The sequence below is a fragment of the Dermacentor variabilis genome, chromosome 5, assembly GCF_050947875.1.
Source record: "Dermacentor variabilis isolate Ectoservices chromosome 5, ASM5094787v1, whole genome shotgun sequence".
Classification (NCBI taxonomy): Eukaryota; Metazoa; Arthropoda; class Arachnida; order Ixodida; family Ixodidae; genus Dermacentor; species Dermacentor variabilis.
In genome coordinates this window covers 48241932-48255160 of record NC_134572.1, presented here as the reverse complement: position 1 = coordinate 48255160, position 13229 = coordinate 48241932, and the positions used below count along the sequence as shown (strand labels likewise).

The 13229-nt window shown below is 44.0% G+C and overlaps 1 protein-coding gene across 1 annotated transcript in view; it reads left to right on the top strand.

Moving 5' to 3' along the window:
* The window catches only part of LOC142582549 (uncharacterized), a 101513-nt gene that overhangs the window by 21478 nt on the left and 66806 nt on the right, over positions 1-13229 (top strand). The window contains exons 5-7 of the mRNA XM_075692399.1: positions 805-939; positions 5875-6006; positions 7681-7781. Coding sequence (XP_075548514.1) covers positions 805-939; positions 5875-6006; positions 7681-7781 — 368 coding nt within the window. The remainder of the gene's footprint in view (positions 1-804; positions 940-5874; positions 6007-7680; positions 7782-13229) is intronic.

Sequence of the window (13229 nt, the reverse complement as noted above, 5' to 3'; positions counted from 1 at the left end):
ATAACAGTCAGTTTCACAAATAGCAGTGTGCAAGGTCGACCGTAACACACGCAGCTGTCCAGACTTGCCATTCTAAGTATGCTATCGCGTAATTGAAGAGGTAGCGGTGTGAAGTTCTGGCCTAACTTCTTTCTTTTCTGACATCACTCTTTTTTTTCATCATCTCGCCTATGCCAGGCTGGTCTCCATACATCATTACACATTATTTCTCTCTCTTGGAGGAGGGAGTAGTACTACTTTATATATGTGATTGATTGTTTTAAATTACCAGGATCACACCTACTTTTTCGCCGTGCTTCACCCCCCCCCCCTCTTTAATTTTGTTTACTGCTACATGGACCTATATACACTGCAAGAGGAACCAGCTTGCCGACAGCCAGTTTAATAGATATGTGGCTGTTATACTGGCATCGCGACTTGTAATTTTTATCGAAAGGTTTTCCCAACTACCAGCAACGTCGCCTTTCAACTTATTTTAGCATACTATTAGCACCTATCAAAACGTAGGCCAGCCTTTCTGGGGCACTTTATCCCTGCTTATGTAACTTCTATACCACTGTGTGCTACTCCATCTGTTCGCCCCCTTCACAATTTTGGATTCTCACAACATGCAAAGCAAGCTTTTCTGTGCAAATTGTATTGAAAAATGAGCATGCCCACTCTCGGGCATGTATACACGCAGGCAAGGGAACAAACTTTTGCATTTCATGCATTTGTTGGAACAGTTGTATTATCTCGCATGTGTTAGCTTCTTTTTGGTGTTGTTTTTCTTCTATACAAATACTAACGACACGGACTTTCTAGATGCCTGCACTGCCAACCTGACTACAGAGATGTGTCAGCATGGTTGCGAGCCTGGCAATCAAACAAAGAATGAACCATTCTACTGCAGATGCAAAGGCAACGAAGTATTCAGTAGGTACAGCTTGGTATGTGAGGGTAAGTTCTTGAATATTCCTAACCTGATTTTTGTTCACAAATGCTTTCGTTTAGGCCTTAAGGCTCAATTCTATCTAAAATGGCGTTTGGGCCTGGGTATTTAATTTGTACCCAGATGTTTCGCGAATAATGCTGTTGGAGAGAGCTCATGTCGACAGCGAGAGGACACCTCTATTTTGCTTAAGAAATTTAACTGCCCCAACACTAACGCAGGTATATAGTCTTATACTGGAAATATATCGCTACATACTTGCGGTATATAGTATACAAAACAGTCAGTGGCGTAGCGAGACGTTTCGTTCAGAGGAGGAGGGGGGGGGGGCGCTCACTTTGCAGCTCGGCATCCTCCTTATAGAAATGGTCGAGGCATCAAATACATTCAACATTATCAATAACTGCGTTGTCATTGCCAAAGGTGCTGCAAACGTGTTCAATACAGGTGTTGTATTTTTTCATAAAAGAATATACTCGTATGGCTCAAAATTGTGCCCTTAATAACTGACAACAATGGATCAATGTTTTCTGTATATTTAATAAGTTAAGCAGATGTCACACAAACTTTTGAACTATATTAGTTTGAAACCAGCAAAGCAGTGCATGCCGCTGATATGAAAAATGTAAAGGCCATGAAATGTACAAGTTGAGGAAAAATATTTTAATGAAACTTTGTTAGCCTCCCGGCCTTTCTCTTGTTTGCATCTCTCTCTCTCTCTGTCCTTCAAGAACGCTGTTTAGTGTTTTGTTCATATGCGACGGAAAGAGAAAAATGTCAATGAGGCTGTTCTTTGTTAGTGTGTATTGCGCAGGAGCAGCTGTCACCGGTCGTGTAATGCGAGTAATTGCTCCGAAATTATAGCCGCAACAGAGAGCACATATAAATAGCAGGAGTTCTGCAAAATATACGAGGGCGAGTCAAACGAAAGTGAGCCAATCCGAATATATGACAAACAAGGTACTTTATTGAAAAGTAGTCTCCATGAGCATTTACACAGTTGTCCCACTGACTAACGAGTCGCGTAATTCCCGCCTCATAAAACTGTTACGGTAGCTGCTTCAAAAATCTGTAACTGGCTCTACGTCATCGTCTAGCGTCAAATCTGGTTTTCTTGAGCAGGTTCTTCAAATGCTCCCAAATGTGGAAATCGCCAGGCGACAGGTCTGGGCTGTATGGTGGATGTTGCAGCGCTTCCCACTTGAACTTTGCCAGTTTTGTATTAACCACATCAGCGACGTGGGGATGGGCAATGTCGTGGAGCAAGATGATCCCATTCCTCAATTTTCCATGTCGTTTGTTCTAGATTGCGACACGCAGCCGAAACGACATTTCACAATATCGTAAACGATTATTAGTCTCTCCAGGTTTAGCAAATTCGATCAATGGCGGCCCCAGACGATCACGAAAAAAAAAAAGTCGACAACACCTTTCTGGCATCACGCATGCAACACACAGAACAGGATACGTTTCAACAAAGAAAAAGCACAAATCAATCATCCGAGCCACACAATTGATGATAAGGCGCTCTTGATAACAATTCGAAGAACGTAGTGCTTCCATAGAACGTTACGTAGGGTAACGTAGATCTGTGAACAGCCAGCGCATGCGTGTGTACATATATATATATATATATATATATATATATATATATATATATATATATATATATTTATTTCTTGGGTCCCCGCCTAAATTAAATCATTTGGAAGTGCCGCCCGTGTTGTCTTTATGTGTCTTCCTTTTGTGTGTGTTCAATTGCGGCAAAAACATGTCCTTTAGTAGTGCTTCCGCATGCCTTTCCGGGTAAACGTTACTGTTGCGCAAGATGCCGCTCCGACGTCAGCTAGCGACGTGGGGAGTGACGCCACTATCCGTTCGTATATGAAAGCAGAAGCCTAGCAACTGACTTCAATGTTGTTGTAGCACCGCTATGGGCGGCCGCGTGCTGTCAAAATTACTGTTACTGCCCTTACTACTTTTACTCTATAAATTACTTTTACTGCCATTACTCCAAAGCAATAAAGTATTGCCTACCGAACAACATCGCTGGACATCTACTTTCGCAGGGACGGGACGGTCTACGCATACGCGAATACGTTTCAATCTGCGCTGTAAGCGATAGAGTTATCCCAAGTTCCCAAGTTATCTGATCAGAGCTGGCGACAGGAATTACGCGGTCGGAACCAATCAACTGATCGGAGCAGGTCGTAAACAGGTATTTTCTGCGCGTGCACACGCGCTCATTTCCGAGCGAGATTGTTGCACAAACACATAAACGAGGGCGACAGGCGCACGGCCTGAAAAGCCGTACGATTCTACTGCTGCAGTGCTACAACTATAATGAAGGGTAGAAGCAAGCATGAAGCTGCTACATTTGTCGCCTTCATTCAGTAATCTTGCAAGCTATTGAGATTGCAGCGTAGACAAAATGTCAATGAAAAAAGGAAACGCACACTTTCGTTGCTTCCGCAGCTATTGCCAGAGTGTTGTGTCGTTTACCCACTCAGTGGTCACCGTGGTGGTCAAGAGAGAGAGAGAGAGAATCAACTTTTATTGAGCCCGTAGTAAATGTTGGTGCGCGCTGGCACCAGATGGGGTGGAACCTTCTTCTCAGGTCCCATATGCGTCCAGGAGTTCCTGGCACCTAGCCGACAGCGCAAGCTGGGTCGGTAGGTCGGTGCTAGACAACAAGGTCTCACATCGCTCGGGAGGGAGGGGGAGGAAGGGTGGATGGTGGGGGGTTCTTGAGCTTAGTGCACTCTGCAAGGATGTGTGCTAGAGTGCGTTTTGATCGTCTGCAAAACGGGCATGACATGTCATGCTCTGTTGGGAACATCTTGTGCAAGAGTACGGGATGCTCTTGCGACCACGCTTGCGTCCGTCGCACGATCGTTTGCTGCCTTCGCCTGAGTTACGGATGCGGACGGGGAAGCCTACATCTGCGCTTCTGTACATTTGGGTGATGTCTTTGTAATTTGTCACGGGGTGTGGCTTGTCCTCGGCCCGGATTGACAGTTCTCGGGCATAGTGGTCGGCGAGTGCATTGCCTTCCACTTGCGACTGAGCCGAGACCCACATGAGCTCAAGGCCCGTCCCGGTGATTTGCGTTTGGTGAGGATCGCTAGTGCCGCGGGAGAGATGTTCTCTTTGCGGTAGCTTGCGTAGGCGGTCTTGCAGTCTGTGACCAGGGTCCACACTCCTGATTGTGCGAGTGCGAGGGCCACGGCCACTTCTTCTGCTTCGGCGGTATTCGTCATCCGTATCGACGCGCCTGTGACCAGTTTATCGATGGTGGTGACCACCACCGTTGCTCTGGTGCCTTGCTTGGGAAGCGAGTCGAAGTAGCAGCCGTCTAAGCCGTACCTGCGGCTGCGACGGTCATTGTAAACAATCGAGCAAGAGTCAGTCAGAAGGCGCTCAGTGGCGGGTGCTGTCAGGTGAGTAAATATGGCAACGCCCATGGGTAAGATGTTGTGAATGGTCTAGTACATTGAATCGCTTCGTTTGGCTCTTTCTCCCGTTGTCGTGGTTGGCCGCCGCCGGTTGTGAGTGATGGTGGGCGGTCGCACTTGTGACGGAAACGCACCGAGAGCAAGGTCGCATGCTTTCGTGCAGTCGAGTTGCGGGGAGGGGCCGGAAGAAAGGGTATGGTGATTGTTGCTTGCTCGTTTGTTCGTTAGTTCTTTCGGGATATTCGCGTTTGACAACCATCGTCTATAGTTTCTGCGCATATTTTTGAACCGCTGCAGAAAAGAATTGTTTCACATAGGAGGGGATTTTAGTATATCCGTCGGAGCTACGTTCTTTATCTTTTTCCACTGGGAGAGCGGTGGGGTTGCAGTTCTGAGACAGTATTGCTATCACTGTATTCACTCTTTAGAATTCCATGCGGCTGTGTTAGTTCCGCTGTAAGAAGCTTTTCAAACCATTTAATTAGTTCAGAAATTTAAGACAATTAGGAAGGAATGGTAACTTTCATTGCCTCGAGCCCCATTTTCACCTGGATGAAAGCCATGATTTGCACTTCCCTTTCTAGCTATAAACGCAGCCTAAAACGTTTACAGAGACCAAAGCTTGGACTAAAGCGGAGAAAAAATGACGAGATCCATTATTGATCTTTAAACGGAGCTCAGCCGCAGCAAAAATCGAACACACGTTGGCTCAGCTGTCTTCGAGTGCGATGTCTCCTGAAATACAGTACTAGGCGTGATCCCTGTGTGATACGTGCTGATGCGGGGCATCGACACTGTTTTGAGGTTGAGCGATAACCTTTGTTAGACGGTGAAAAGCGCTCAACTGGAAAATATAAACTAATCCACGTGTCAATATTCGCCCTAGAGGAGGTGTGAGACGATAAGAACGTAAGCTATCTTAACATAACTAAGTTTGTGGCAAAGAGGATGAGTAGTAACGCAATACAAGCCTGAACGTTGAACTAAACTTTATTACAACAATGTATTCTGATTGTGAGATCGCTAAACCTAACTGGAAATACCATTAGAAAAAATATTGAAAGCTGGCTTGACTTTACAACACAAACAATATAATGATTCACTGCCTAGGGAATTGGTATCTGAGCTACCAACCGGAAAAATAACTACATCCAACTAGGTGTACCATGCATAATGATGTTACATGCAAGGGATTTCATGTGACGTCTTCGTATAATCTGTTCGTTGTGTCTTCACAGTGTAGCTTTTACTTAAATCAGCGTGGATCTGGCTTCAATGCAATAATAGATTAAGTACATGTATGTCTATCCTCTATCCGCATATCCAACGCACCGATTTAAGGTATTTTCTTGCCTTCCCCTGCGCACGATAAGTTGTTGGGTTGAGTAACAAGGCTCAGGTTGACCTCTGCCTTTTTCCTGCAAATAAACCTCCTCTTCACGTCTGGTGAACAATACAGTTCTGATCTTTTTTTATGGCTGAACGCAGATAAAGGGGCATGCACTTCTGAAGAGGAGAATGATTGCTTATCCTCTGGCTACACTCAGTGCTTCATGGAGGACAGCGCACATCTGTGCGCTTGCGGAGAAAATCAGCGCTTTGATGGGATAAAGTGTTCAGGTAAGAGTTTACTTATCATTCGAATATATTCGGCAAAACCACGCCATGTCATGAACACAGAAAAAGACAAGCAGACTGTGCAGACATATATGTAGCATAACAAAGACAACTCTATCATAAAAACGATTTCGCCATGAGTAGCACATTATGTCAACTGCAGGTCAAAGGCTCCGTATTATCTCCAAAAACTCCTGTCGCGCTACCGCCGATACCATCCTTGACTAATAAGGAATTCGAATATTTCAAGGACGTCGCACATCACTCCATCGCGAAATCATAAACTTGTTTAACTATTCACAGTGCTCAGGCTGGTCAGATACTGCGTCCATAGTTGGGGACAACGTAAGAATTACCAAGAAGCTCCAGTCATAAAAGCTCAGGGGATTTGCTCTTCACCTCTGAAAAAAAGCTGAGGAGCTGAGTTGAGTGGACTCCAGCTGCTTCAGCTGGTGTCCGATCACAGATCATAAGTTCGGTCGGCTAATCTAAACGCCTGACTAAATATAAAATAAAATATAGTTGTTTCTATCTAAAATATTCGCTCTGGCTGAGCAGTGACGCCATGATGCCCTACCATATGTGCCTATAGACGTTCAGGTTTCACCCTGTGACCAGTGACATAAAGACCGATCTGTACAAAGAAAGCAGTTCATTGAAACTCACGAAATCACTTGAAGTCAGATAAATGCACGGAACTAAATGGATGGCAGATATCTGAAAATTTCGTTTTAGTTGGACAGCATACATAAAATCTTGCAATTACGAGTTTGTCACAGATTATGCAGTGCAAGCATGGTCATTAAATGTTAAGCTCAAGCCTGTAATCTGAATTAATCCTGCTTATTTTAAATAACTAGGACTGCACGGCATCTCCTTTTCACAAAGAAGACACAAAATTCACCTGCCAAAGCTTATTCTACTCAATTGTCTGCCACTTCAATGGCATGAACATAATGTTTGTTACCATTATGTTATTATGTTATGTATTTATGTTCGCATTGTCCCGAAACTTTTTAAGTATGTGCTCAGAGAGTCGTAGTAATTTCTCTACGTCTCACCTCGCATATTTTTGAAGTTTTGCGCGCATGTTAGAGCAAGTTCTTTGCACTTCCTTTAATTCAGCTATACATTCATAGTGATTATTATGCAAGTAGGCACTCCCGTATTCTCAAGCCATCCATGGCCAGAAGTTCTTCCTCTCCTCCACTGAGTTGCGTACAGCGCCAGCCCTATACCGAAGAAGACGCTAAGCTTCTCAAGAATTCACGCGGAGTGTTAATGAAGAGCAGTGACACTTCAGTGGAATAATGGCGCTGCTGCCAACAATCCCAGGTGGTCAAAGTTAATCGGGAGTCCCCCACTACAGCAATCATGTCGGGGTGTCGGCACGTAAAATCCTACAATTTGATTTAACTTATTAAAGCTGCTTGAGCAGCACAAGGCCCAGGGTTCTCTTGACCAATATATCCCACAAATTTTGCATAAACGTGTACAATAAAAGACAACATACATAAAAAAATCTTAATTCGATCAAGACCGAAATAATAGATAAAAACTTATGGGAGAAATGTCACAATGTCAAGGTTATATACACCCAGGTATTTTTTCATTGCAGGAGGATTTGTGTGGCGTGGATAATTCGCCAATGGTTTATGTTTACCGTCTTTTTTACAGGAACGTTTTTCCTTATTGAAATTGAATTCGAGATAAAAGAAAATCGGACAACTTACAGCACGGAAATACCGTGTCCGAATGCGGAAAAAATTGCGGAACTGGTGAGTACAATTTTAAATGAGGTCACACAGCATTTCTAAAGGTCTGGTGAAGATTCAACTCACCGTGGGAATTGATTTTATGCGAAGTATTTTGCAGGTAGTGGGTAATTCAGCATTCAGTGTTCTTGAAAACATCACGAGACGGTCGAAAATATTTTTCTAACGCAAGCGGTTGTACGTGTGACATAAGTGCGTGTATGACGACAGCGGCAATTGCGCGATGACTGCGACGACGATAACATGACCGCGATGCCATAGTGACTGAGTTTTGTGCACCTGCGCAGAAACTTCATAGTGTTGAGCCAAACATTACACAACTTTGATGCATTGCGACGTCTATGGTGATACAGTGCACACCTCACAAGCTAGCGCAACATGCCAACGAGGAATCAGATTGCTGCACAGAGTGCGATGTCCACGAAGTGGTGGGACTATAGTACTAAACCAATATATGACACTTGTCAAGGTTAGAATGGTGATGACAGTTGTATGTCGCATATCGTGGTTTGGTTGCCTGCTTGTACAGTGAAGCTGTATATTACTACGGTTCCGTGTATTTTTCCTGTACGTCAACAAAAACTATCATTGTCAATGGCTGATACCCCCGTAAGCACTCATACCCGCGTAAGCATTCATACCCCCGTAAGCGATCAAAAAATACAATGGCTCATAGCTCTGTAGGGCAGAGGCTACACGCACTCATCAAAGGGAAGCAATCGGTGCTTACATTCTTTCTAATCACGCATACAACATACAGAACTACATGCCGAAAATGTTCATCATCAATGGCTAATACTCCCGTAAGCAACGGCTAATACCCCTGTGAAAAATTGATTAATAGTGTTCTGCAGCTGCTATGGGAAGGCCACAAACAGTTAGACAAATAATGACCACTGATCAAGACACTAAACGCGTGTCCGCTCCTTTTGTCACGATGTCCACCAACCAAAATAATAATTGAGTTCGTACATTTCTTCAAAATTCTGAATCACTTCGGTGTCTGGGATAAACAGCTTCGCTGGTCACCCACCTTCGAGGAGTGGAATGGCTCAAGATTTTTTTTTCTAAAATAATTGTGCTACCGAACTGCGGGAGAATATTCTACAAGCCAGCTGTTAGATGGTTGTTGGTTGCAGGGTGCCGTCGAAGAGCGAAGTGTTAATTTGAGGTGAGAAGTTGAAAAAAAAAAAAGATGTGAAAGGATATAAAAAGGGGAAAATAAACATTTAATTTCGACGCTTTGGCCGCGTTCCAGCTTTCATAAAGAGTGCGATTGCAATAACTGAGAGTTCACCTTATAAGTTTTCTCCGTAAAGGTGAAGCATATCAAATAAAGAACCGTATGGCGGCATCAATACCAACATGGTGCGTGTTCTCGTGCAGCCGAATTGCAGGAAGTTTCAGTGGGGAGAGCAAGGGAGTATTTTTTTTCTGCAGTCCATTTCCAGTGCTGATGTAACAATGCCTTAATCGCTGTAATACGCATGACGTACAATGTAAAAACTATGTGGAGTTATCGTTGCGATTTCTTTGTTTGAAGGGACTTCGTCGACGCTTTGGATGTTGTTTTCCACTTGTTGCTGCGTCCTTCATTGCGGGCATGTTCCACGTTTGAGACTGATTGTCATTATTGTCATCAATGCATATTCTGTGTCGTCGACGCTGCTTTCATGAGCCTGATGACGAAGATTTACACGCCAAGACAGCGCCAACTTTTTAAGTACAAATTCGGTGCTGTGTACACAATATCATCTTTGTCCGGTAATATATTGCTTGTCCTCGCCTGCGAAATACATCCATATATGTGCTACTTCTCTTAGAGTTTGTGTGAAGCACAATACCTGGCCCTATTTGCCCCTGTTGTCTTGCCAGTACTGTACTGTTCATGACTCTGCCATCAAGCACGGCATCGGCTGTTTGCAATGTTTATTTGGAGCTGGTGTTGTGAATCAATGTAGCGCCACTATTTCTTTCTGCCCCCTGAATGTAGTGGCCTATAATTCATTTCATTTTTTAAAGGCAATTCCACGTGGGTGATATTTTGACTACGAGCCGCGGATCATTGTTTGCGGCTAGTGGACGCACCTTCCCTGGATCCATTGTTTCGTGCGCCTTCTTTGAGTCGGCCAAACTAGGATCTACTAAGGCGGGTTCGTGTATTGTATATGTACCTACTAAAACTTCTTTCCTTATAAAACACCTCGATACACTTCCTGTTAAAGTTATACGGACGTTTAGCATGGGTATATGCATTGCGCCATATTCAACAAGGTTCCTCCCAAGCTTCGACTGGGGCTTGTTGGTATGGTATTGTTCTGCTTGCTGTGCTATACCGCTTATATGAAGGAGAAACGAGAAACAGACACACATGTGCGCATGTGCGTTGACTCAACACACATCAGCACACATGTCCGTCAACACACATGTGCGTTGACTGCGTCTCGGCAAAACTTTGACGATGCCGTATACCCGCTATTAATGAGCTCCGCCATCCATTATGCAAAAAGGGCCAATCCAGCTGGCGGTAACACTAATACTTATAAGCGAATGGCTACACCGACCGAAGTCTACTATCTCATTGGAGAAAGCGCGCGTGGTATCGCATGTGTTTCTATTAACGAAAAGCCCTTTCTCGAACGCTGCCCCGGTCTCTTCAGCGCATTGCACGAGACGACACAAAACTGGGGAACGAGCTATGGAAGGCTAACTCATTATCAGGTGCCTAATTATGCAGTGGTTGCGCAACCGGTTGCTCAATGCATATGAAAGCAGAGACATGGGCTCGAAACCATGTGGCGGTGGCGGCTGTATGGATAGATATCTTACAGGGAAGCTGTTAGCCTCTAGTTGGTCGGAAATTTTCCCGTCTGCGTGCGCGGCGCTCACACAAGGAACAGCGGGCCGATCTCGAAGGCAGTGCCAATAAGCAGGAAGAGCACAGTATGCTGCTTCTCCCAGAGAAGTTACTTTACCCGCGGTGGCTGCTTAGTCGCTATGCTGTTCGGCTGTTAAAGGGATGAACAACTGGCCAGATTGTGTTGTGAGACGTGTTGATGGAAATAAAATAATCATGATTTATACTGATAGAATCCAACACACTGTTCAAGATTTAAGTAGTAATTATAATTTTAATTTGGCAAAGAAAGTCTCAAAAAACAGTACGTGGCGAGGCCTGGCGGTGAAGTCTTGGTACTTCGGTTGTAGTCTGAGATTACTGTACGTAAGTCGCCTGTTATTGAATACAACATAATTGTTGCTTAAAATTGCAGTTGGAATATTATTAGACACACCCACTTTATTCTATGCTTCGGAAATCAAAAGCACACGCGTGGTGTTATGTCACACTGCGTGCCTTTCATCGAGGCAACGGGCGCTCCCTGTTCCCCCCTCGTTCTTCGGAAGACGTTGCCCTTGTGCTGGGCTTGAGACAACCACTGGCGACCTTCAAGGCTCCAAGAAACTGCCGACTACTTTCCGTGGGTGGAACTCAGGAGTCCAGGGGCACAGACCACCACGACGAATCCACTAGCAGCCTTCATAATTCTACAGAACTGCTGTATTCTTGCCGTCATGACCGGTGGTATGCAACTTGTGCTTTCACCACGACGAAAGAGGAAGGTGACGCGGTTTGAAATTTGAAGCTTGAAGTTTATTTATTGATTTCTTTCTGTACATCATCAGAAATTGAAGCAAAAGCAAAAGGCTATACCGCCTGACAGAGGCTTTTGCTCCGAGATACAGTTCAGCAAGCAGTCATAAGTAGACATAAGATAATCATTGAACAATCTTTATTATCTCTAGATATAAAAACAAAAGAAAACTTATCACAGAGTAAGGAAGACAAGCAGATCAACATACATATATTGTGACAAGCAGCAAAAAAAAAAAAAGAAGAAGCAATGTGTGCTAAAACACGCAGTGTACATTGAGTAAGATAAAAAAAAAAGCCAATACATATGGAGGTTGTAATCAACACTTAAACAGTAATTAAACATATTCAATGCAATTTTCTAGAAGAATTTGTTTAAACCTATTTTTGGAAATTTGTTTATTTAGGTCTACAATGTTGCCAAGTTTATTAAGAAGACTGGGTATTTGATGCAGAATATGCTGCCGACCATAGGTAGTTCTAATTTTTGGTGTTCTTATACTGTGTGTACGGAGGCAATATTGAACATATCTAGAAGAACTGTACGTGGGGTATAGCCTATTATTATGTTAATAATCCATTAAATCTATGTTAATAATCCATTAAAGTCAGCGCCCGCCTGGACAAAGGAACTTAAGGCAGAGCCGGCCCCTTGTTAGGAGCGAAAGTCACCCCCAGCAGCCCCGTCGGTCTAGTGCGCGCTTGGGCACCGCTACTTGTATGCTATTACCTGCTATATGTATATATTGTATTAGGCTTTTCGTGTCCTCTTCGTAGGCTCCAAGAGTCCGTTCTCGTCGTTGACCCCGAGACGCAATAATGGCTACAGCAACACGCTGAACTGCGTATCAGGTGTAAAAGCGTCGTTTCATTTTCAAGCTGATTGGTTTCGTTTGGATGGGTCCAATACCAAAGCAGTTGGACAGGAAACCATGAAAACACGGAGCTGTTATCACACAAATACTTTAACACTTCGCAAAACATGAATCGCAGAAACATCGACTTGTTAAACAAAATAATACTTTCTCAGAGTTACGTCTGCACATGTCGTCTGACTCCCATTAGTGCCGGCGTAAAATCGGGATCGCGCTCACCTATCATCGTTTTCAGCGTTTCCGGTGAACGACTACATCCTCACTGGAAATCGAAAATTTCTGATAAAAAACGTTCCATGGCGCTTTCCGCTTTACCACTTCATGATTAGACACTCTGACCAGTAAAATTTTCTTTCCATTAAAGAAATAGGTAACATGAAAATTTGTTGTCAGTCCCTTTAAGGGGATCAAATGCCAGCCACGGCGACCGCATTTCTATGGTGGCGGAGGGCGAAAACACCCGTATAATTAGGTTTAGGTGCACGTTAAAAAAACCGTAGGTGCTCAAAATTAATCCGGAGTCCTCCACTACGGTGCGTCTCACAATCAGATGGTGGTTCCAGCATGTAAAACCATATAATTAGAAATTAGTCATCGCATGACGTCATTAGGTGTCATCATTCGACGAAGACGCATCGTGTCACATTACGTTTGACGTGATGACACCGTCAGATTACGTCATGAGGTGGTATTGTCACTTGACGATGCCGTTATTTTCCTATATTCGAATTAAAACCCGAAGCTATCATGTCAGTAGCTTGTGTGCAAGTCGTAGTTAATGAATTTTCTGACGCAATTTACTTTGCGAAATGCAATAAGTTCAATAACGCAGTCGCGTTTGTTGGAAGGCCGAGAGGCCTTCCAACATGTATGCTGCATGTATGCTGCACTTGTGCACACATGCGTGCGCGCGTTCCATACTAC